The 21,215-nt window shown below is 49.9% G+C and overlaps 1 protein-coding gene across 3 annotated transcripts in view; it reads right to left on the bottom strand.

The window, feature by feature from the left end:
• The window catches only part of ASTN2 (astrotactin 2), an 875,241-nt gene extending 855,852 nt beyond the window's left edge, over positions 1-19,389 (bottom strand). For all 3 annotated transcript variants that reach the window (XM_046023052.1, XM_046023053.1, XM_046023054.1), the window contains exon 1: positions 18,900-19,389. In XM_046023052.1, the coding sequence (XP_045879008.1) occupies positions 18,900-19,386 (487 nt within the window). In that variant the 5' untranslated portion in view covers positions 19,387-19,389. The remainder of the gene's footprint in view (positions 1-18,899) is intronic.
• Positions 19,390-21,215: the final 1,826 nt, after the last annotated feature.

Genomic DNA, 21,215 nt, shown 5'->3' with positions numbered 1-21,215 from the left:
TCGCACCTCGTGGCGGGCTCTGTGCTCAGTGTGGAGTCTGCTTATCCTTCTTCCTCCGCTGCTCCCCCCATTCTCTCCAGCTCTTTCTTTCTCAAATAAATAAATAAATAAAATCTTTAGGGTGTTCTTTTTTTTTTTAAATATCGGGCAAAGAAATATACTTGGGATGGCATTCGGGAAGTCAACATGATTGGGAACAGAAGTGCAGCATTAGCTTGCCCTGTGCTAGGTCAGTTCACCATCTAAACCAGTTTCTTCATCTGCAAAACGGAAAACATGTGCAGTGTCAGTCGCCAGAATGTAATGTAGAACACAGGAAATACAGTGAATATTATTGTACTAACTTCGTATAGCGACAGATGGTAACTAGATCGATTGAGGTCATTGCTTCCTCATGTATAAAAATATTGACTCACTATGTTGTATACCTAAAACTAATATAATGTTGTATAAGTCAATTATATATCAATTTTTTAAAGGCCACCCAAAAGGAAAAAGACATTAGGGACAAATGCTATGGAGTCCCAGGAGGGGCCATGAACTCCAAGAGTCCAATGATCTGTTCCTGACTCATCTCTGGGATTCAGTTCCCCCACTTTATTTCTCTAATTATTTTTTCCAGCTTTATTGAGATATAATTGATAAATAACATTGTGTCAATTTCAGTGTTGACTTGATACACTCACATACCGCAAAATAATCACCATCCCAGCATTTGCTAACACCTCCATCACATCCTATCGTTACCATTTTGTTTTCATAGTAAGGACATTTCGGTTGGGCTCTCTTTGCAACTTCCAAGTATATATTACATCACCCTGAACTGTAATCAACATGCTACATGCTGGATTCCTAAAACTTAATCACCTTGTAACCGGACACATGTAACTCTTTGGCCAACATCGCTCCCCTTCCCTCACACCCCAGTAGCCACCATTCTAGTCTCTGTGTCTATGAGTTTGTCCTTGTTGGAGTCTGCATATAAGGGACACCATACAGTATCCGTCTTTCTCTGATTTACCTCACCCAGCAGAGTGCCCTCAAGATGCATCCAGGTTGCACAAGCGATAGACACCCTTATTTCTCATGCCTGAGTAATATTCCATGGTACGTATACACCACACCACCTCTACCCATTCACCCGCTGACTGACACAGATGTGCGTCCTTATCCTGGCCGGCGTGAAGAATGCTTCAGCGAACCTCAAAGTGCATGTACCTCTTGCAGATCTTGTTTTACTTCCTTTGGGTATATACCCAGAAGCAGAATTGCTGTGTGCCATGCTAATTCTATTTTGAGTTTTTTCAGGAACTTCCATACTGCTTTCCATAGTGATGACAAGGATTTATATTTCCACCAAGAGTGCAAATGGCTTCCCTTTTTCTCTCCTTTACGTCAGAATGCTATCTAAATGCGTAACCTCTGATACTCTGCGACTTAATGTCTCCGTCAACCAGAAAGGCGTGTATTTCAAGAGCTTTCAGCTGGCCTTCTCTCCAGGGATTGACGGGTTAACCAGTGTTCTCTATCATTTCTGTAAAACATCCTTGAGGTTCACAAGCCCTATATGCTCACATCAGCGAAGTACTTCCTTTCCAGTATTCTTAGCTCGCTGTCAGTTCGGTTGCATTTTTACAGAGGACCAATGTGTTTCCCAAACCTATGGCTGCCTGTTATGTTTTTTGTCATTTGAAAATTTAATGAAATATTATGCAAATTAAAAAATTTATGAGCATCAGAAGGAAGTGGTTTCTAGGAGGGCTAAGTTGCTTTTGCCATAAAAATAAAGAAAGTCCCTTAAATATTGCTATTGAGCTAGGTCAGGTGTGACAACTATAAAAATTTAGAAAGGAATCATAAAATTCTAGGAGAATTACTTGGCAAGCACCTTCAAGTCCTCCGTCCCCTTTATGAAACCCACATTGGAGACCATATTTGGTGCATTATGAGCAGGGTTTATGCAAGGAAGATGGCATGGGACTTCAATCAGCTGACCCCGACTCAAAGAAGAGTTCTGGAACCTACATCAAATAATTGGCAAACGTATACACATCTACCTATCTTCAGTTGAAATAAAATGTTTAAGGTACATTATTGCTTTTTTATGATTCCCTGCTTTAATAGACCTTTTTCTAGTAACTGACCAACTGCCAATCCACATAGCTTCACAGATGAGGGTTTCTAAAGTAAACAACTCAACCTAACCCCAGGCAACCCTTGCCTGAATAGTTGGATCTCCCCACTCAAGTGAGAAAAAAGTTTAAGGTAGAAGGGAAAGAAATGCTTTATCAGTCGTGTCAAATACAGTGCCAGAAAGAAACAGATACCGGCCCCAGCGCCCCACCCCTGACTCCTGTGATGAGTTCCCCTTCTGGCTACTCCCTTACTCCCTTCCTGGGACCAGTTTCTTCATTTAGTCATTGTCATTGTCTGTCATAGTTTCCCTCTCACCTATATATCTATACATATGTACAATGTGTGTGTGTTGATATATATGTGGATACATGCGTTGTGTATAAACATACATAATAGACACACATTTTCATGTATATATACATTTCATATATAAACATTTTCTCCAAGCAGGAGTCAGTAAAGAAGAGGACTCCTGGCCTGAGGACTGGAATAAATCTGGAGGTAGATTCTGGGGCTGAGCATGCAGGGAGGAGCTTTGTCAAATTAGCTTAGGGGCACCTGGGTGGCTCAGTGGGTTGAGCCTCTGCCTTCGGCTCAGGTTGTGATCTCAGGGTCCTGGGACTGAGCCCTGCATCAGGCTCTCTGCTCTACAAGCAGCCTTTTTCCTCCTCTCTCTCTGCCTGCCTCTCTGCCTACTTGTGATGTCTGTCTGTCAAATAAGTAACTAAAATCTTTTTTAAAAATTAGCTTAATACTCAATATAAGACGGTCAGTGAGCTTTCTCCAATCACGACAGCTCCATAAAATATTACGGCAGGAACAGTAACCAGCTTTCTAATATATTGTACGTGGGACCCAGAGGATGGTGGCGTGTGATCTATGCATAGCACTGTGCTTGTAGAACATTCTTGAAAGGTGTGGAATCTTGCATTCAATTGAAATGGGGTTCGATGTTGCAGACAAACAAAAGGGGACTATCTCATTCGCTTAAGCCCAAAGCGACTTCCTATTTCACTGATTTATCATGGTACCCAGTTTGGAAAAAAACAACACCCTAATGAAAAAACCATTTCAATGTTAGTATCCCTGAGCTGCTTGTAAGAAACCTGCAGAGAGATGCTGGACAAGTCACCTGTCTCTGTCACCAAAGGTGGCTGCTTGGGCACATAGTAATTCCACATTCCACAAGGATCCCAGCAAATTCTTTGTCATGATCACTTTTGGGAAATGAGACTGGGTAGGAGGGAGATGTTCAATTTCTCCTTTATAATATTACTGAATTCTCTGCATTGGTTACAACAAGCTTGTGTTCCCTTTGTTAAAATTAAGTTAAAATTCAGTAAGCATGCATTAACTAGCTGCGAGAGTTACAGACATGAAAGAGACAAGGTGTTTAAGTTAGGAAAGTTAAAGACTAGCAAGAGAGGCAAACCATTAACCCATCACAATATTTCCATGAAAACAAGAACGGCAACGAATATACCCAGGGCCTGGGAGAGACGTGCTCTTGGGTATGCAGGAGAGGCATGTTGGAAGCAGTGAAGGTACATTCGAGCCAGATCTTAAAAGACGGCGAGTAGTAGAGGCATCTGGGTGGCTCAGTTGGTTGAGCATCTGACTTCTGGTTTGGGCTCAGGTCATGATCTCGGGGTTGTGGGATGAAGCCTGACACGGGGTATGGAGCCTGCTTGGATTCTCTCTCCCTCTACCACTCCTCTCCCCACCCTCCCAGCCTCTTTCTCTCTCTCCCTCTCAAAAAAAAGAAAGACAAAAAATGAGTAGTGGTAGCTACAAGGCAGGAAAGGTATCTTTTAAATGCATATATTAGGGGCACCTGGGTGGCTCAGTGGTTAAAATCTCTGCCTTTGGCTCAGGTCATGATCCCAGGGTCCTGGGATAGAGCCCCACATTGGGCTCTCTGCTCAGCAGGGAGACTGCTTCCCTTCCTCTCTCTCTGCCTGCCTCTCTGCCTACTTGTGATCTGTCTGTCAAACAAACAAAAATCTTTATAAAAAAAATAAAATAAATGCATATACTAGAGGAAATCTGACAATTAAGTGGGCAAAATTTAAATTTTAAATGAATATCTTTGTCTCAGTGGTGGGCTGGATCAATGTGTTCCCAAAGTATGGTATAAGAGAAAAATTTGGGTGGCTTGTAAATATATACAAATATACATATATTTATTTGGGCACATATTTAACTGTATGTATATATAGTTACATACTTACTTTTTATGGGCTATCTTCTATTTATAGCAAGTTACTCTGGTGTTCCATTTGTGACAGTGATACAAAGATCCCTTTTAAAAATAAATAAATGCAGCTAATCCCATTTACTATGTGACCTTGCACAATTGAATTGATCTCTCTGAACCGCCACGTCTTCATCTATAACATGGACACACTAAAAATACCCATGAAAAGGAGGGTTCTTTTTTCCTTTAAATCAAAAAGTGCAAATGTTATGATCCCCATAAACTGTGAACCCCTTGCATTTCTGGGCCCCCGGGGACTGGGCATGTGGGGGGGGGGGGGTGGAAGGATTATTGAATAATGACTGAGGGGCTTAGCTCCAGGCAAGGGGAGCTTAAGGTGAACCTTGGGCTTTAGGTGAACCGGTTTTGTCTGGAAAATGCAAATAGAATTCATCTCTCTTGCAAACCCAGTTGATAAGAGGCTGAAGGCACTGTATTTGAGGAGTGATCTGAAGCAGGGATCAAGTTCTTGATGAGCAATGTCTGATCACACCTATTTTTCCATTTATTCTTAACTTAATTCAACAAGGATTTACACCCAGGGCTACTACGCGATGGGCAGGGTGCTAGGCACCTGGGATCCCAGTAGTGGATGAGACTGGAGGGTATTTTCTCTTTTGCAGCCCAACCTTCCCCCACTTCTTTTTTTTTTTTTTTAAGATTTTTTTTTATTTATTCATTTGACAGGCAGAGATCACAAGTTAGGCAGAGAGGCAGGCGGAGAGAGATGGAGAAGCAGGCGCCCCGCCGAGCAGAGAGCCCGATGCGGGACTCGATCCCAGAACCCCGGGACCATGACCCGAGCCGAAGGCAGAGGCCCCAACCCACTGAGCCACCCAGGCGCCCCCCTTCCCCCACTTCTTGAAGGAGAGCTCGCTTGGATAATATTCCTCAATCTTATCTGAGGCCAGAAGGGGAACTGTCATTTATTCGAGGTCACCTCGCCAGGGAATGACAGACACAGGACTAGAATCAAGGCATTTGCCTCCCAACCCAGCACAGTTTGGGATTTAGCAGACTTGCAAAACTGGTTTTTGGTTTTCCAAGGTTTGCAGCTCTACCCTTTCTCAACCACCAGCCTTCCCATTTGCTGTCCCTCTTGGGGGAGGAATAGATTTCTACTCCAGGGCTGGGAACAGGGAACCAGGGGAAAGGGGGGCCCTTCCCTTGAGGCCTCCGCAGCGAGGAGAGGTGCTTCAGTAAGGCCAGGAGAATAAAGTGAAGAGAGAAGAGAAGGGAGGGAGAGACAGGGGGAGTCCCGCTATTGGCAGACCAGTAATTGGTTACTTTGGGCGGTCAGCTTCTCCAGGCTCTCTCCCTGGGGGTGACTAGAAAGAAAGTAATTGAAGAAGGTTCCCTAACAAATTAGTGTGATACTGGGCAGGAAAATTTGAGTTGCACCTGGATTCAGAGCCGAGGTTTGATCTTCAGAGGCCCCAAGAAGGATGCAGAGAGAGAGGGAGGGAGGGAGGAAGGGAGGCTTGGTCCTGCTGTAGCAGCTTCCAGCCTCAGAAACTCCTTCTGGGAGCCCTGCTCTCCCTCCTGAGCTCCTGCTGAGCTGAAAGGGCTGAGAGAAACCTTAGGGGTCACAGGGTTCTATCTCATCACATTAGAAATGGGTCAGCGGGGGCGGGGGGGACTCAAAATATGGAAGGGACGGAATGACTGACAACCCAGCAAAACTAAGACCAAACCGAGGACTCCTGGTTCTTAGTCCTGGCCACCAGATCACGCTTGCCAGGAAGTTCCATGAAGTCTTTACTCACAAGACTTCCTTTGAATTGCCCTAAATCCCCCCAAGGACGAAGTAAATGGGGAAGGGGCAGGTCTACTTATTTTTGTTTATTTAACAAATACCTCGGTAGCCTGTGCCAAGTGGCAGGCACTGCTTGCCACGCTCTACTTACTGTAGTTCTTGAAATCCTCCGAACAATCTCGCCAATAAGCAACAGAAGACCCCGAGGAGGCGGGAACCCCCTAAGGTGTTCACCGACCATCCCTCCTACAGTTGTCCGTGTTCCCTCACTTGGTCAGAAAGTACGCACTCAGCACCTACTGTATGCACTGTCCTGCACTGCATGGTGTAGGGAGCAAAAGGATGAACACGGCACGTTCCCAAGGAGCCATGACACGAAGATTTTTGAAAATAAATGGGACAGAAGGCTATGAAGGGAGAGTGGACCAGGGTGCTACTTTGGACAGGGAAGACTTCTCGGAGGAGGTGATGCTTCAGTTTCGCGAGCAAAGGAAAAAATGGAAGACGAATTCAGAGAAGGCGGCTAACTTTTAGGATTTTGTAGACTCTGAAAAGGAATTAAGAGTTTTTTTTTGTTGTTGTTGTTAAAAGAAATGAGAAACAATGAAAGATTTTGAACAGCAAAGAGTGACAAGATCTAACTTGTTTTTGGCGGGGGAAAAAAATCACTCCAGCGACGGAAAATACCAAGGTTAGCAAACTTTTTCTACAAAGGGACAGTTAGTAAATAGTTTAAGCCTTGTGGGCCAGATAGTCACTGTTGCGACTCCTCAACTCTGCTGTTGTAAAGGCAAAAGCAACCACAATTCATACGTCTGTGGATGAGTGTGGCTGTGTTCCAATAAATCTTTATTTATGGATACTGATGTTTGAATTCCAAGTAATTGCCACATACCACGAAATGATATTTTCCTTTGGATTCTTTTCACCTATTTAGATACATAAACAAACAAACAAATAAATAGGCTCATAAGCTATAAAAAAGACGGCAGCTAGCTGGGTTTGGCTCGCGGCCACATATGGGTTGTACAGAGAAAGGAGGGAGACCACAGCCCACATGAACAAGAACGGTGGCTTGGATGAAGGTTATGGCAGCAGGAAATTACCAGCAAATCATACTAAGAGTCGTTTTAGAAGTAAAACCAGCAGGGTTGGCTGGGAGAAAGAATGAGGGTCAAGAGAAGGGAAATTTCAGGGATGACGGAATTCTGATCTCCCGAGATGGGGGAGATGTGGGAAGAGCAGGTTTGGGGAGCAAATCACATACTGGCAGGGTGACCCCTGACAGAAGACAGTGAAACACAGGGTCTCTGGGGCTTGCCAGATAAAATACAGGATGCCCAGTTAAATTTGAATTTCTGATCATCAGTCATCTTAAGTACAACTATTTCCCAATACTGCATGGGGCCTAAATCTACTCAAGCAAGTATTCATTGTCTGAAATGCAAGTTTAACTGGGCACCCTGTATTTTATTTTTTGCATCTATTTTTATTCACAAAGTATGCAACCCAAGGCGGGCAGGGGGTGGGGAAGAGAACATTTGCGGGGGAGGGGGGGTCTCTATCTCAGCCTTAGGGGAGAGATTACTCAGAGAAGGTAAGAGCGGAGTTATGGCGGGGAGTTGGCCGGGTGAATCAGGGACAGGAAAAGCACTTTAAACAGAGAGAACAGCGTTTCCATCCCAAGGTCAGATGAGGGGAATGTTCCCAGCAACCTCAGAACTGCAAGTTGTCTATGAGGCTGGAGCATCAAATGCCACAAGGAATGGCGGCGGGAGGTGAGGCTAAAAGGTCCCCAGGACACAGGTCCCTGAGGGACATACTAAGGAGTAGGTACCATTGTTAAGGTTTACATTCCCAGGCCCCTCTGGGTGCCTCAGTGAGTCTAGGAGACCGGGTTTCAAAGTGATTCTAACAAGTCATTAACTTTAGAGAAAACTGGGCTAAATAATCCGGGAACTTTCCCTCCTTCAAATTCCTACACATTCCAAGAGCCTGGGAAGTTGCTGCTGGCTCTGAAACCTCGAGAAGGGTAACCCAAGTCATCAGAGCAAAGGTGGTATGGTGTGAGCGTGCAGCCTCCCGTGGCAACTCCCGAGGGAGCTCTGTCCATCTGGAGGGAAGTGGAAGGTCCAGGATGTTCGCACAACCACCAGCCCGACTCCCAAAGAGTCGCTCTGAGTCTGGCACCTGGTTCTCCTTGGGCGTTGTCTCTCAGCTCTGTGCAAGGAGACCAGCAGTCTCTGTGACTTTCCTTGCCACCCACCCCCCTTCCGTCCTCCGCCCACAGTCACCACTGAAATGATTCCCCCAAACGCAGCTATTACTGTGACTGGAAATCTCTTTACTGCTGATTCTGCTAATGGAAATGTTCCTTCCCTTTTCGGCTGCTTGCAAAGCCACTCGTGACTTTCCTGGGTGCTCGAGAGCAAGCTTTTGTCAGCCAGCCACTGCCAGAAGGGAGAGAATTCTGCCCCGATTGCCTCCTCTGACACCCACCTGCCTCAGACTTAGGCTCTAAGAGCCTCTCTGTCCAAGTTGTCCTCAGACAACCCTGGAGTTCCTGGCTTTCCTGGAGTTCCCCCTGCTTCGGGAAAAGGAGCAGGGATCAATGATCAGTTTCATCCTTTCTTGCCTCCCAGGGTGGGGAGGAGAGAGGTGTAAGCATGGCCTGCTGGAGTGGAAGGAGGGGGAAGGGAAAAGGAGTTTGCCTTCATTATTTATTCATACCTCCACCTCCTTCCAAAAAAAGGATTCCAGGTGGCTAAGAGGCACAGAGTAAAAACCCCCTCCAGACGCTCTGCTCTGACGCTTTGCACACACCATCTCCATATGAATCAGACTGAGCACAATGCTGGCCACGGAGGAAACCCTAGTTTATGGAGGGCTCTCCAAAAATAATGATCACAGCAACCCAGAGACGTGATTCTTATCCTGTCGTCACTTTACCGATGAGCAGTGGAAGACAGACGACAGCAGTGAAGTAGTACACCCTGGACTTGACTGGGGGCTCGGGGTCTCCAGAAGGGACGCCTGTCCCCCTGCCCCCAGCACACTGCCTCCCAGTCAGAGGAGCGGGGCTGCAGCCTGGAATTTTGCTGTGCATTAGCTCTGGGACCTTGGAAAATGTACTTCTCTTGACTAGGTAAGCGAAGGAGTTGGGCTGGATCTCAGAGGCTTTATTTCTCCAGCTCTAATATCCTAGGAAAAGGATACACTATTTGGATTTTTACAGCATTCCAATATATCTTAATATCATATACTATTATATATATCCCATATGTATAGATAATGTCATGTAACTTCCAATCTCAAGGTGGGAACATAAAAACTACGCAGTGTTGGTAAGATGGACTCGGTGGTAGGACGCCTGGGTGGCACAGTTGGTTAAGTGTCTGCCTTCAGCTCAGGTCAGGATACAAGGGTCCTGGGATTGAGCCCTATATCGGGTTGCTGGGCTGCCTGCTCCCTGCTCAGCGGGGAGTCTGCTTCTCCTTCTCACTCTGTCCCTCTCCCCTGCTCCTGCTCTCTCTCTTGCTCATTCTCTCTCAAATAAATAAATAAATAAATAAATAAATAAATAAATAAGGGCTAGGTAGACAAAACTCAACTTGGGGTAAAGAGCAAGAGTGCCAAGGAAGTGCACCTGGTCAAAAGGGGGCTATGGGTCTGACCACAGATGCCTAGGCAATTTCTAGAAAAAGAAGATAGAGCCTTCCCACGTGCCTGGAAGGACTAGACAGCAGGATCCCCCAGTAGGACACGATGCCCCACATAAGAAGAGAATTCCATCAGCACTGGGAGGAGAGGAGAGTGGAAAAGGAAGAAGGGAGAGGAGGAAGGGAAGAGGAGAGGAGGAAGGAGGGGAGAGTCTCAAAGGCACAAAGTGTAGGTATGTCCTTGTCGAGTAGTCCAGGATAATGAGTGGCATTTAGAGAAAACGAGACAAGGCCTGGTGCTCTCTTGGCAAAGCGGCACGGAGCCGGAGGGCCTGGGGAGATGCTGAGTCGGCTCCTGGCAGCGCTCAAACAAGGTGCTCAGTCCCTCGTGTCTGTGAGGCTGTCACACCTGCAGTTCCAACAGAGAAACGTCTGCAACTTCTTGGTCATGAGAACAGGAAGAGAGAAAAAGTAAAAGAAGTTGTCAAAGAGATGAAAACTCAGATGCACGCCTCATCCTGTGCAGCCTGGAGGCGAGAGCACAGGGTTTAGAACTGTGTAATGCTGTGTGGTCTTAGGCATGCTCCTTAACTTCTCTGAGCCTCAGCACTCACCTAAAATATAGGATGAATCCGGTCTTTCAGCTCTATGGAGAGGATGAACTGAGAGAACAGCTGTGCCAGCAGGATACCTGGGGCACAGTGAATGTTCAGCAGACCTACTCATAGCCTGCTCCATGCCAGAATGGTAGAGTCTAGAACACCAGCACCCGTCCCTCCAACCCCAGCCCTAGTGCCCATGTGCCCTTCCCCAGGGAGGGACTAAGACACACACACAGGAGTCAGTAGACTGAGATCTTGTTCTTGCTTCATTACTGTCATGCTACAGGACCTCGCTTTCCCCATCGTCACTTAGAAGGGCTTTGTTTTGATGCTACCCTAGATTATTTGGGGGTCCCAACCATGGTGTGCCATCTTCCCCAAAACAGTCAATGCCCCTCTGTTGGCCACAATGCAAAGACTCCAATCCCTCATCTGGCTTCCATGATTCTCAAGAGAAGGTCTTCCGTAAACCCAGCATACTTTCCTCCAATCAAACTGACTGCATTCCTCATCCTATCGACACCCCCAGAATAAGAGGGAGCTAGAAGAAGGTACCGGGAAAGGCTACGGGTGCTCAGAAGAGGAAAAGATTCTATGGAAGAGGCGGTGTTCTAGCGCAGATGTTAAGACAGATGAGTGGAACTGCAACACCTCTCCAGGTCTGCCCGGTATGGACTCTCCCTGTAGGCCAAGCCACCATCCTCCCTTACCTGAACTGACTCCTACAGACCTGCCTGCTTCCATCTTCGCTCCTATACAGAGAGGTCTACAGAAGTCTTTCCAAGCATAAGTTAGAAGTTGACACTCTTGCTGAAAATCCTGCCTGGATCTCCACGTCACTCGCAGCGAAAGCAAAAAGCCCAACAGTGGTCTGTATGACCCTGGGTGCCTCCCCATGTCCTCTTCCATCCTGTCCTGCCTCCCACTGCTCACTCCACTCTGGAGGCACTGGCCTTCCTGCCAGGCCTTGGGCATTCCAGCTGTGCTCCAGAGCTGTTCTCGGTCTGGAATGTTCTTCTCCTACATATGTGCTTGGCCAACTCCTTCATCACCTTCAAGTCTTGGTTCTACTCCTGCATTCTCAATAGGCTCCTCTCCCTCCACTCTGCCCGATACAAAAACCCATCTCCTCATTTCCAAAATTTCCCTGGTATTTAATTTCATGTTGTTCATCCTCGCAGACTACATAATTTTCTTATTTATCACGGGCATTGTTATCATCCTCTGCTCACCACCCACCCACTCACTCACTCGTTTCTACATACGAGCTCTCTGAATACACGAATCTCTGTCTTTTGTTCTCTGCTACATCCTTAGCACCTGGAACAGGGCTTAGCACATTGTAGGTGCTCAGTTAAGGGACCAGTTAGAGTCCTCTTTTCTATTGAGAGTGGCCGCCAAGGCTCAAATGTGCAACTCCAGGAGGAGGTCAGGAAAGGCTGCAAAGATAAGGTGACATTTAAATTCAGTCTTGAGGGCTGCCTGGGTAGCTCAGTGGGTTAAGCGTCTGCTTTCAGCTCAGGTCATGATGCCAGGATCATGGCATCGGGCTCCCTGCTCAGCGGGAAGTCTGTTTTTCCCTCTCCTTCTGCCCCTCCCCACTACTCATTCTCTCTCTCTCTCTCTCTCAAATAAATAAATAAAATCTTTAAGAAAAATTAAAAATAAATTCAGTCTTGAAAGTTAAGAAGGAATCTTCCCAGGGGGGTTAAGGGGCAAAGTTACCAAACAAAAAGGAAGGGTTCTTACAATAGGGTACTGCGGGCAGAGTCTGATCTTGGACCTTGGACCACAATAAGAAGCTTGAACTTCACACTAAGAACTGGGAGGAACCAGTGTAGTGCTTTAGGAGAGAACAGCCACGATCAGATCTGGGCTTTTAATGAAATCACTCTGTCTGCAAGTGCGGCTGGTAGATTAGACAGGATAAGAGTGAAGGCAAACAGCCCATTAAGTTGACTACTAACATTGTAGTTGAGAGGATGTTGAGGTCTGAGCCTACCAGGGGCTTTGCCAATGGGGCTGGAGTCATGGTTCCCCTTCAGGGGAAAACCCCGGGCAGTGTTTACCCGGCAGCAGCCTCGTCAGTGTTTGACTCACCAGCTCTCTCTCTCTCTCACTATAGTTAATCTTCTGTTGCCACTAGCTGGTCAGTGGGAGAACTTGGGAAAGCAAGAACTCTGTAACGGAGGGCTCCCTAGAATCTGCTCCACCTTAAGGTTAAATCCGACTTTCTTGCCTTTCCTGGAAAAGAGCAGGCTTCTTCTGCTCACCCCCAAAGGCAGCTGGAGGAAAAAGCAATGAGGCTTCCTCCTCCCCCAGAACAAAAAACTATGAGCTCCAGTTCTCAGGAGAGATGGGAGCCAACCAGCTGGGTACTTGGGCAGGAGAAGAAATTCAGTTTCCCTGGAGTTATTTTTCTCCGTAGATTTTTGTGTTGTTTTTTTTTTTGGGGGGGGGGGTGTTTTGGTTTGTTTTGGTTGCAGGGAGCGGAGATAGTGGTGCACTTGACGTTCAGCCCAGTTTCAGACACTGAGATGTGTTTAATCCCAGAGCCACCTGTTCGAGGTCCAGGGTAATGGAAAGAAGCACAGAGTGAGACCCAGGACCTCTGGGTTCAAGTTTGGACTGCTGGTCCTCTATGGGAGGACCCCCATGTTACCATATAAAATACTGTGTGCTCTCTGAGCATGTAAAATACTGTTACCATATAAAATACTGTGAGGCTGGGAGCCCATCAGCACGGATGGTCATGGTCAAAGTTTTCATGACGTCACCCAAAGGAGTCATTGCCACTCCCCATCCTTCTTTCCCTGAAGCACATGTGTTCGCACCATCCTGTGGCAGCCAAGGCCAAATTTACAGCAAAGCGAGGAGGTGAGAAGCAGAGACTTTGCTTGCCAGAGGCCATTTCAAACCCGCCAAACTTGCTGTAAATTAAAATTATAGAACGCTCTGACAGCCTGAGGGCCCAGTTCAGGAAAAATGATCAAGCTCTGGGTCACACCCAAGCCTGCAGAACTGGGCCATCGCAGCGGGTGGCATTGACCCCCAGAAACAGCAAATCTGGCCGGCCTCCACTGACTCTGAGCCTCTGTAACACGGCCAAAAGGAATCCACCTCTCCCTGCCCCACTGCCCTCTCAGGAACTCGGTACTTTCTGAGAGCAGACAATACATCTCTATCTCCCTGATTTTTAAACACATTTCTTAAGGTTTGAGCTGGTGAAAGGCCAGGGATGGGTGGGGAAAGGGAGTGGAAAGACGAAGATTCAGATCAGAGACCACTGAACACCCCCTCCCTGACTGGGACCCTTATTTGCAATATCCCCAAAACCTGGACCATCACAGGATGGGACCTCAAAGTCTAAGTGCTACTCAAATACTTTATTTAGTGACAAGGGACCTGCTGCCCAACTGAGAAAATAAAAAATATATATTTTTAAGCCTAGCTTTGTTTGAAGATATCAAATTCTCCCTCTTATCCACCCCACACTCTTTCTCTCTCTCTGGTACATACAGAAAAGAACACCGGAATTGATTTTAACGAACATTCTGTGGCCATAAATCCCTACAGAAGACCCAGATTACTACTATCTATATCTGTTTTTTTATCCCCTCCCTGTTAATCACTGGCATCAACCTTCAGAATCAAACCAGGAACCAAAAAGGGCAAATAGCCTCACTGTCTCCCAGGGCTTGGGCTCTGTCTCCAAATGCCTGCCAGATAGCTGTGCAGTCTCCGCTGGAAGGCTTCCCCCAACACGAATCCTATAATCATTAGGGCTCAGGATGCTGAGTTCTGGACGGCTCCCCAGGAACCATCCCCCTGTGGGGGCTGAACTCCATCCCCCTAGCATCTGCACCTTCTGAACCAGACAGAGAAAAGCATGTTCTTCAATCTGTTGACATTTGAAGGCAGCTCTTTTCGCCCTTTGTGAACTGTCCTCCGTAGCTAAACTCCCTGTTTCTTTCAACCCTTCTGATTTGGTGCCTGAATCCTCATTCCTTCTGCAGGCTTTTCTCTTCTGGTCTCCATTTTTGTTGGTATTTTAAGGAATCTTTGCAGACCAGATCTACTCACGCAGGTGCATTTAGACATACTACTGGATGGGCTTTCCTTTCTATGTGCCCTCCCCCAAATACAGAGCACACGCCTCAGCTATGGGATGACTGTGCCAAGGCAGCTTAGAAAGAAATGTTGACAGTGAGTGTTTACTCCATTTTATCTGTTTTTCCTCCTTTTGCAGAATCAAGGCTGGTGGTAAACAGTCCAGCCTGCCCACTGTCAAGTGCAGGGAGAAGGATGTCATTTCCCTACCTGTGGGCATGAAAGCTAAATCCAGGAGCAGACTCCAGGGCTGCCTGGGGGCAAATGAGGACTGAGTGATGTGCTGGTTCACCTCTGAAGCCCTGTACTGGCTGTTGCTCCTGCGCAAATTCTTTCTTTTCAATCAGTCCTTTGCCCACACCCTGTGTTCCCAGCCAAAGAAAGGAGACAGTGAGAAACAAGAGGAGCTAGTCAGAGTAACAGAGTGCATCAGGGCAGTTCAAGTTCATAGAATCTCTACCCCGAATGATTATTTTAGGGCTTCTCTACCCACTCATATTACAGCACAAAGAACTGAAGCTCTGGGGATAAATGACTTGTTCAAGGTCACAGAGGGCCACAGCTGAGATTTCCAGATCCTGGCCAACATGAAGTTCCCAAGCCGCATTGGAGTTTCCAACCTCGCCCCGACACTAGCCTTCTAAGGCATCATTTTTTTTTTTTTCCCTTTCTGGAAGTTTCCCCATCCTTCTCTGAATCCACAGAGATGGGTCCCCTCCCTGATGTTACAAAATATATAATCTCCATCACTCACTGGCACCATGACATAGAATGCCCCCCGACATCCCATGAGTCATGGAACTTTGAGCTGGTAGGGTCATCGAAGGTCATGCTTTACTTTCAAACTCTCATATTTTTTAGCACCCGAGTGTAGCTGAAGAGACTTTAAGAAATGTTCTCATCGGGTGGATGATTGGTGTATTTCTCTCTATGCCCTGCACCATGTCCTACATAAATGTAACCATATGTATGCCAATGCATTATTTGCCAATATGCAACTACCAAGAGCGTAGATAACTGGTAGAACGGGATTCCAGAGTCAGATCTGCCATTTCCCCACTGTGTGACCTTGGACTAGGAAACTGACCTCTCTAAAAATGCTTCCTTAATATGTAAAATGTGGATAACAGAAATGCCCACTTCATACATTTTATGTGAATTAATAATAAAAGTCAAGAGTAAACCTCTTAGCACCTCATTAAAGATTTAATAGCCATTTGTTATCCCTTGATCACTTTCAAGGAAATTCGCTTTGTCAGTGCCGTTGACTTATAATCAGATCCTAAAGAAGAGGCCCAGACACCGAAACTTGGGGGAGATTTCAGCTCTTGAGGTAAACTTCTGTCTACATAAAGCATGCTGTAACATGATGGGGGAGAAGGACTAGGGACAGGCTTTATCAATAATAGAGCCAATAACTCAAACAAGAGAGGCAGAATGGAGGGAGAGGGGGCCAGGTATGCAGACGACTTTGATGACTGGGGATGGTAGGCAACATATGCAAAATAACCTTGAGGTCCCCCAACTAGACCGACAGTAAAATGGGAATTCTTTTATTTGTCGCCTCCCCCCCCACCCCCTTTTAATGCCAGGGACATTTTCCAACCACCAACTCGGGGTCCACAACCCAAAGCATGGCCAGAGGGCTTTGGCAGACACTATCACCCCCTAGTGGTGGTTCCATACACCCCACTATTGGCAGGATTTGGGATTCACTGACTGCACAGGCAACCGGCACGTGCCATCTCCAAATCCCTTGAACTGGCCAGGAAGTAGTAAAAGACTTGCTCAACACACGGGAGACAAACACTAGGCAGGGCTGTTTAAAAGGTCTGGGGATGAAATGATGGGATGGAGCTACCCTGGGACCTTGGGAAAGATAAGGCCATAAATGACTCATAGTACCCCCACACCCCCACCCCCACCACACACACACACACACACCGGCCCTCCTTTGCAGTCAGCCTGGCCCTCCCAGAGCTCATTGTGCACTCCATGTTTACGTGCAAACAGTGGAAGACCAACACAAATAAAAAACCCACGTCTCCCTACACAGCTCCTGCTATACTCGGCCATCTGGTGACTACCTCGCTAGCCAAATCCCCAGAGGGAGCGCCTTGAGCTGCCAGTCCAGGGCGCTGGGGGGAGAAGGAGGAGGCGGGACACAATTCCCTACACACTTCCAAAGGGCTCGGAGCTGCCAAGGGGGAGAGCAACCCCCCACTCCTCAGCAGGCAGTCCCCAGCCGCCAGGCTCAGCTGCTGTGCGTCAGAGAAGGCGGAAGGCTCCAAGTGGAGGGCGCCAGGGGACTCTCCAGCCCAAGCTGGAGCCCTGGGGGGGTTCAAGACTTCCAGCTCCTCACTCGGCTTGCCCCAGCTCCCAGGCACCCTCTCCTTCCCGAAAGACAAAGTTGAAAAAGGCTGAGATTGCCAGCTTCCGGCTATAGCTAACTGGACCTGATCCTGCACATCCTCGGGGAACTGGGATGCTCTGGGGGTCCTAGCTCCAAGTCCTGTCATACCCAAGAACGGCCCCCGTTATGCCCTTATTTGAACAGCCGTTCAGTAAGATTCCCACTCCTGACCTCTCGGGACACCCTGGAGTAGAGAGATCACGGGGGCGTAAGAGGAAGCGTGGAATTGGAAGTGGTGACCACGGGAGCCCTCTGTGGCTCCGGAAGGACCCTTCCCTGCAAGGAGGCGACAGGACTTAGCCCTGAGCCCAAGGTTAGGCTTTCGCCCTAAGAAACCCCATCTCCACCCTCATCCCCTTCCCTTGGAAATGGGCAGGCCCACAGGTGCACGTGGGAAGAGATAGTGGTGTGTGTGTGTGCGTGTGTGTGGTTGAATGTGTGTGTGTGTCGCACGCTAGACGCGCCGCTGCGGGAAGTCCCCAGGGAACCTGCAAGGCGCTCTCCCGCCGCGCCTCCCCGAAAGCTCAGCCAGCTCAGGTTACAGCCAGCTGGGAAGAGGCCGGGGGCCAGAAACCCGAGGCACAAGCTGCGACAGCGAGGGGACCTGGGGCTCCCTCAGATCTCCAGAGGCGGCCAGCGTGAAAGGGAAGGGGGCGACGGTCACAAAAAAATACATGAAAAAATATTATGACTCCCAGGAGAGAGGCTTTTAGTCTATTGATTAGGCTTTGGGGCTTCTCAGGCAAGCGAAGAGTTAACCTCGGAGGTTCAAGTCGGGATCCCGAAGGCGCTTCACCCGCGAGATGCCGGAGCCGAGCCTGATTCCGAGAAGGCACGGATCCGGGGAAGAAGAGCTCGGAGTCTCCCGGCGAGCCCTCCGCGCCTTCCAGGCGCTGTTGTTGGCCAGACTCCGACAACCAATCGCGCCCCGTGCCCCCAAAAGGGGAGGAGAGCGAGCGATCCGCGAGCGCGGGAGAGCTAAGGGGGAACATTTTTGTAAACGCTCTCCGAGATAATTAAGCTATCAATTACCCGGGTGGGAAATCAGCCGCGCTTCCCACAGCTCCTAGCAAGGGCTGACTCCTCCGGGATTGGCGCTGGGAACCAGCAGGCAGCAAGCTGCTGGCGAACTTTCCGATTAACTTTTCTTTTTGAGCCTCCACCCCACCCCCACCCCTTCCAGCTTCCCTTCCGTGTTCTCGCCTTTAAGTTATTATTATTAGTCCAGTGACTGAGCTGCGAGGACAAACCTGTTCTCCCTGGGAGGGGGACGGAAATGAGACTGCGACGGGGGGCTGGGGAGGGGACGGATCAGAGAATCTAGAAGTGGAGACCTTGGGCTCAGAAGCCCATTCTTCAGAAATCACTCAATTCTCCCCAGCCCCATTTCACAGATGGCCAAAACTGAGGCCCAGAGAGGGGAAGCGACTTGGCCAAGGTCACGCAACCCACACGGAGACCGAGTTTATGCGGGTTGCGTGATGCCACACGGAGCTTCTCCGCTCCGATTCTTCAGGAAATCTGTCGGGAGGAGCGGCGCCTCCAACTCCAAGGCGAGAGTGAGGGGGCGGTAACCGCGGGCGGCCAGTGACCGTGCCCCGAGCAGCGGCGGGCGGCCAGACCACCCGGGTCCCCAGCTGCAACACAGTCAACCATCTGGGTTTTCCGGCGTCGGGGACGGATCACCGCAGAGCTCAACGCCTGGTCTGAGAGACGGGGGGACAGGTCCCCACTGCGGGAGTGTTGGCACGCCCCCGAGCTCCCGCCAAGCGCTCTTGGGGACCTCCTGCCCGTACTGCTTTCCAACCACCTGTACGCCCTCCGGGCCCCTCGGCTGCCCTCTCCCAACCCCAACCCAGCTCGGGGCAGCCCGGGGCGGGGATCCCCAGGGCGCCCCCACCCGTCCGGCTTCACTTAGGGGCTCCCGGCTCCTTGGGATCCCGCGTGTGCCGGCGCCCAACCTTACCCAGGGTGAAGAAGGGCAGCTCCGTGTTGTCCAGGTCGTCTTGCACCGCGATGCGCCCCGGCAGCTCGTTACGCACAAAGAGCAGGAGGCGCGACTCGGCGGCGGTGCCCGCGGAGCCAGCGGAGCCCGAGGACGCGGCGGCGGCGGCGGCGGCGGCGGCGGCTGCTCCGGCCCCGGCCCCGGCCCCGGCCCCGGCCCCGGTCCCAGTCCCAGTCCCGGCCCCGGCGCGGGCGCCGCTCCAGCCGATGTCGCTCTCCCGCAGGGCGGGCAGCGTGGACACCGTGACGGTCTTGAGCCGGCATGGGCTGTCGGGCTCCCGCGAGGCGGCGGCGGCGGCGGTGGCGCCGACCAGCAGCGGCCGCGGCGGCAGCAGGAACAGGAACAGCAGCAGCAGCGGCGGCGGCGGCGCCGGGTGGAAGCCGAGCCTCAGCCGCCCCCGGAGCCCCGAGCTGGGGCCGGGGCTGCGCCGGGCGCCGGCGGCGGCCATGGCGGGAGGGGCTGCGGTGCTGCGAGCGGCGGCGGCGGTGAAGGAGGAGGAAGAAGAGGAAGCGGCGGTGGCGGCGGACGCCGGAGCGAACCAGGACGCCGGAGCTAAGGAGCCGTGGGAGCCGCTCGCCAGCAGCCCCCAGCTCCCGGCTCCGCCTCCCGATCGGCCCTGGACCGCCCCCCCGCGCCGCCTCCCCGGGCCCCGCCGCCCGCCCCCCTCCCCGGCTCCCCCCAGCAGACCCCGGGCGTGCCGGAGGCTCCGCCCGGCCTCGTGCAAATCCCAGTGGCCCCCTCTCCTCTCCCAGGATCCCCCGATGCCACCCTCACAACGTTCTTTCGCCACACCACCCCTCTCCAAATTCTCAAGACTTAAGGACCCTTCGCGCCTCCTTTAATTCCTCCAGGCTCTACCCAGCTTGCCCAGCTTCACCCCACTCCTGGCTCAACCCTCAGGCTGCACCTGGGGTCGCGCCTTCGCCCTGCGGAGCTCCAAGCCCCGCCCTCCTGGGGGTAGGGGGCGCCTCTTAATGGCCAAGACTTAACTTTGTCTCCCCACAAGCCCAATGGCAAGTCCTGTACCCTCTTCTCGTCCCTGAAATAATTCCTTATGCTCTCAGAGCCCCCTCTTCACCCACTTGCCCACCACTCACGTCTTCAATCCCCCCACACACCCGGATGCCACCTCTCTCCCCCACCCAGGCCTCCGCTGTTGCATTAAATGCTTACAGACTGAGGGGTGTCCCATTCCTCCCTGTAGCCCCCCCAGACTGACTCTGGCCGGGAAGCTCTGGTCCCCTAGCTGCCGCCCTGCAAGCCCGCCCACTCTCGCGCTTGTATTTTGGGTCCCTACTCTGAGCTTGGAGCAGCTCTGCTTGGCTGCTTCTGTTCTCTGTGTGAAATTCCTGAAAAGGGTGCGAGGTAGAGACCTACTACTCTGTCTGTTTCTGGCTCCCACGGGCTCCTACACCCTCCGCCCCATCCAGAGGAAGGGTCTCTTCACCAATTCTTTACCCCAGTCCTCCTAGACTGAAGTTGATCGGTGAACCTAGGCCCCCGGACAACAATGGCGGTCTTCGGCCTTCCGACCCGTCTTCCGAACCACTTACCTGGGATTCTCCAGGGAGCCCTCCCCCTCTGCGGGGATCCAGTGTTCAGGCAGCCCCCTTCTCCAACCCCCTCACCTTTCTTCATCTCTCCTAGTTCTGTTTTTTCTTTCATCTCTCCACTCATTTTATTCCTCCTCATCTTGACTTTAATCTTATAAATGTTTCCTCCCTATCATTTCAGGCGCATGCACCATCTCTCTGTGTTCCTGGCCCATCTGCACTTTTTGTGAGGTCTCTGGGTGCTAACTTCTCTCTTCTTGGTTTTTCCTTCTTCTGCCTCTTTTCTCCTTTCTGTTTTTAACTCTTCACGTGAATTGCCTTTTCCCCATCACATTTTATTTACTGTGTTATGACTTGGAGAGAGGCGGAAGAGTGAAAAGAAGGATAAATCAAACCCTATGTTGTGACCTTGGACTTAATACTAGCCATTCCCCAAGTGCAAGGCAAGTATCTATGTTAGCTTTTATACATAACCATAACCCAATGAGACGGGTATTATGATTCCCATTTTTCAGATGAAGAGACCGAGATCAGGAGACAGGGAGATGAAGGGAGTTCCTGAGGTCATATAGCTAATGAGAAAAGAACTGAGATCTGGACTCCAGGTTCCAAAGCCTTGGCTGTTTCTATTAAATCATACTGTCCTCAGTGACCTTGGAAAAACTCACCTATCGAAGATGTGAAAGGCCCATCTGCATGAATGCATTTGGGTCTATTTCAGCTC

This window comes from Meles meles, chromosome 11, assembly GCF_922984935.1.
Source record: "Meles meles chromosome 11, mMelMel3.1 paternal haplotype, whole genome shotgun sequence".
In the NCBI taxonomy this organism is placed as follows: Eukaryota; Metazoa; Chordata; class Mammalia; order Carnivora; family Mustelidae; genus Meles; species Meles meles.
Note: the sequence above shows the minus strand (reverse complement) of the source record. Positions and strands in the feature narration are given on the sequence as shown.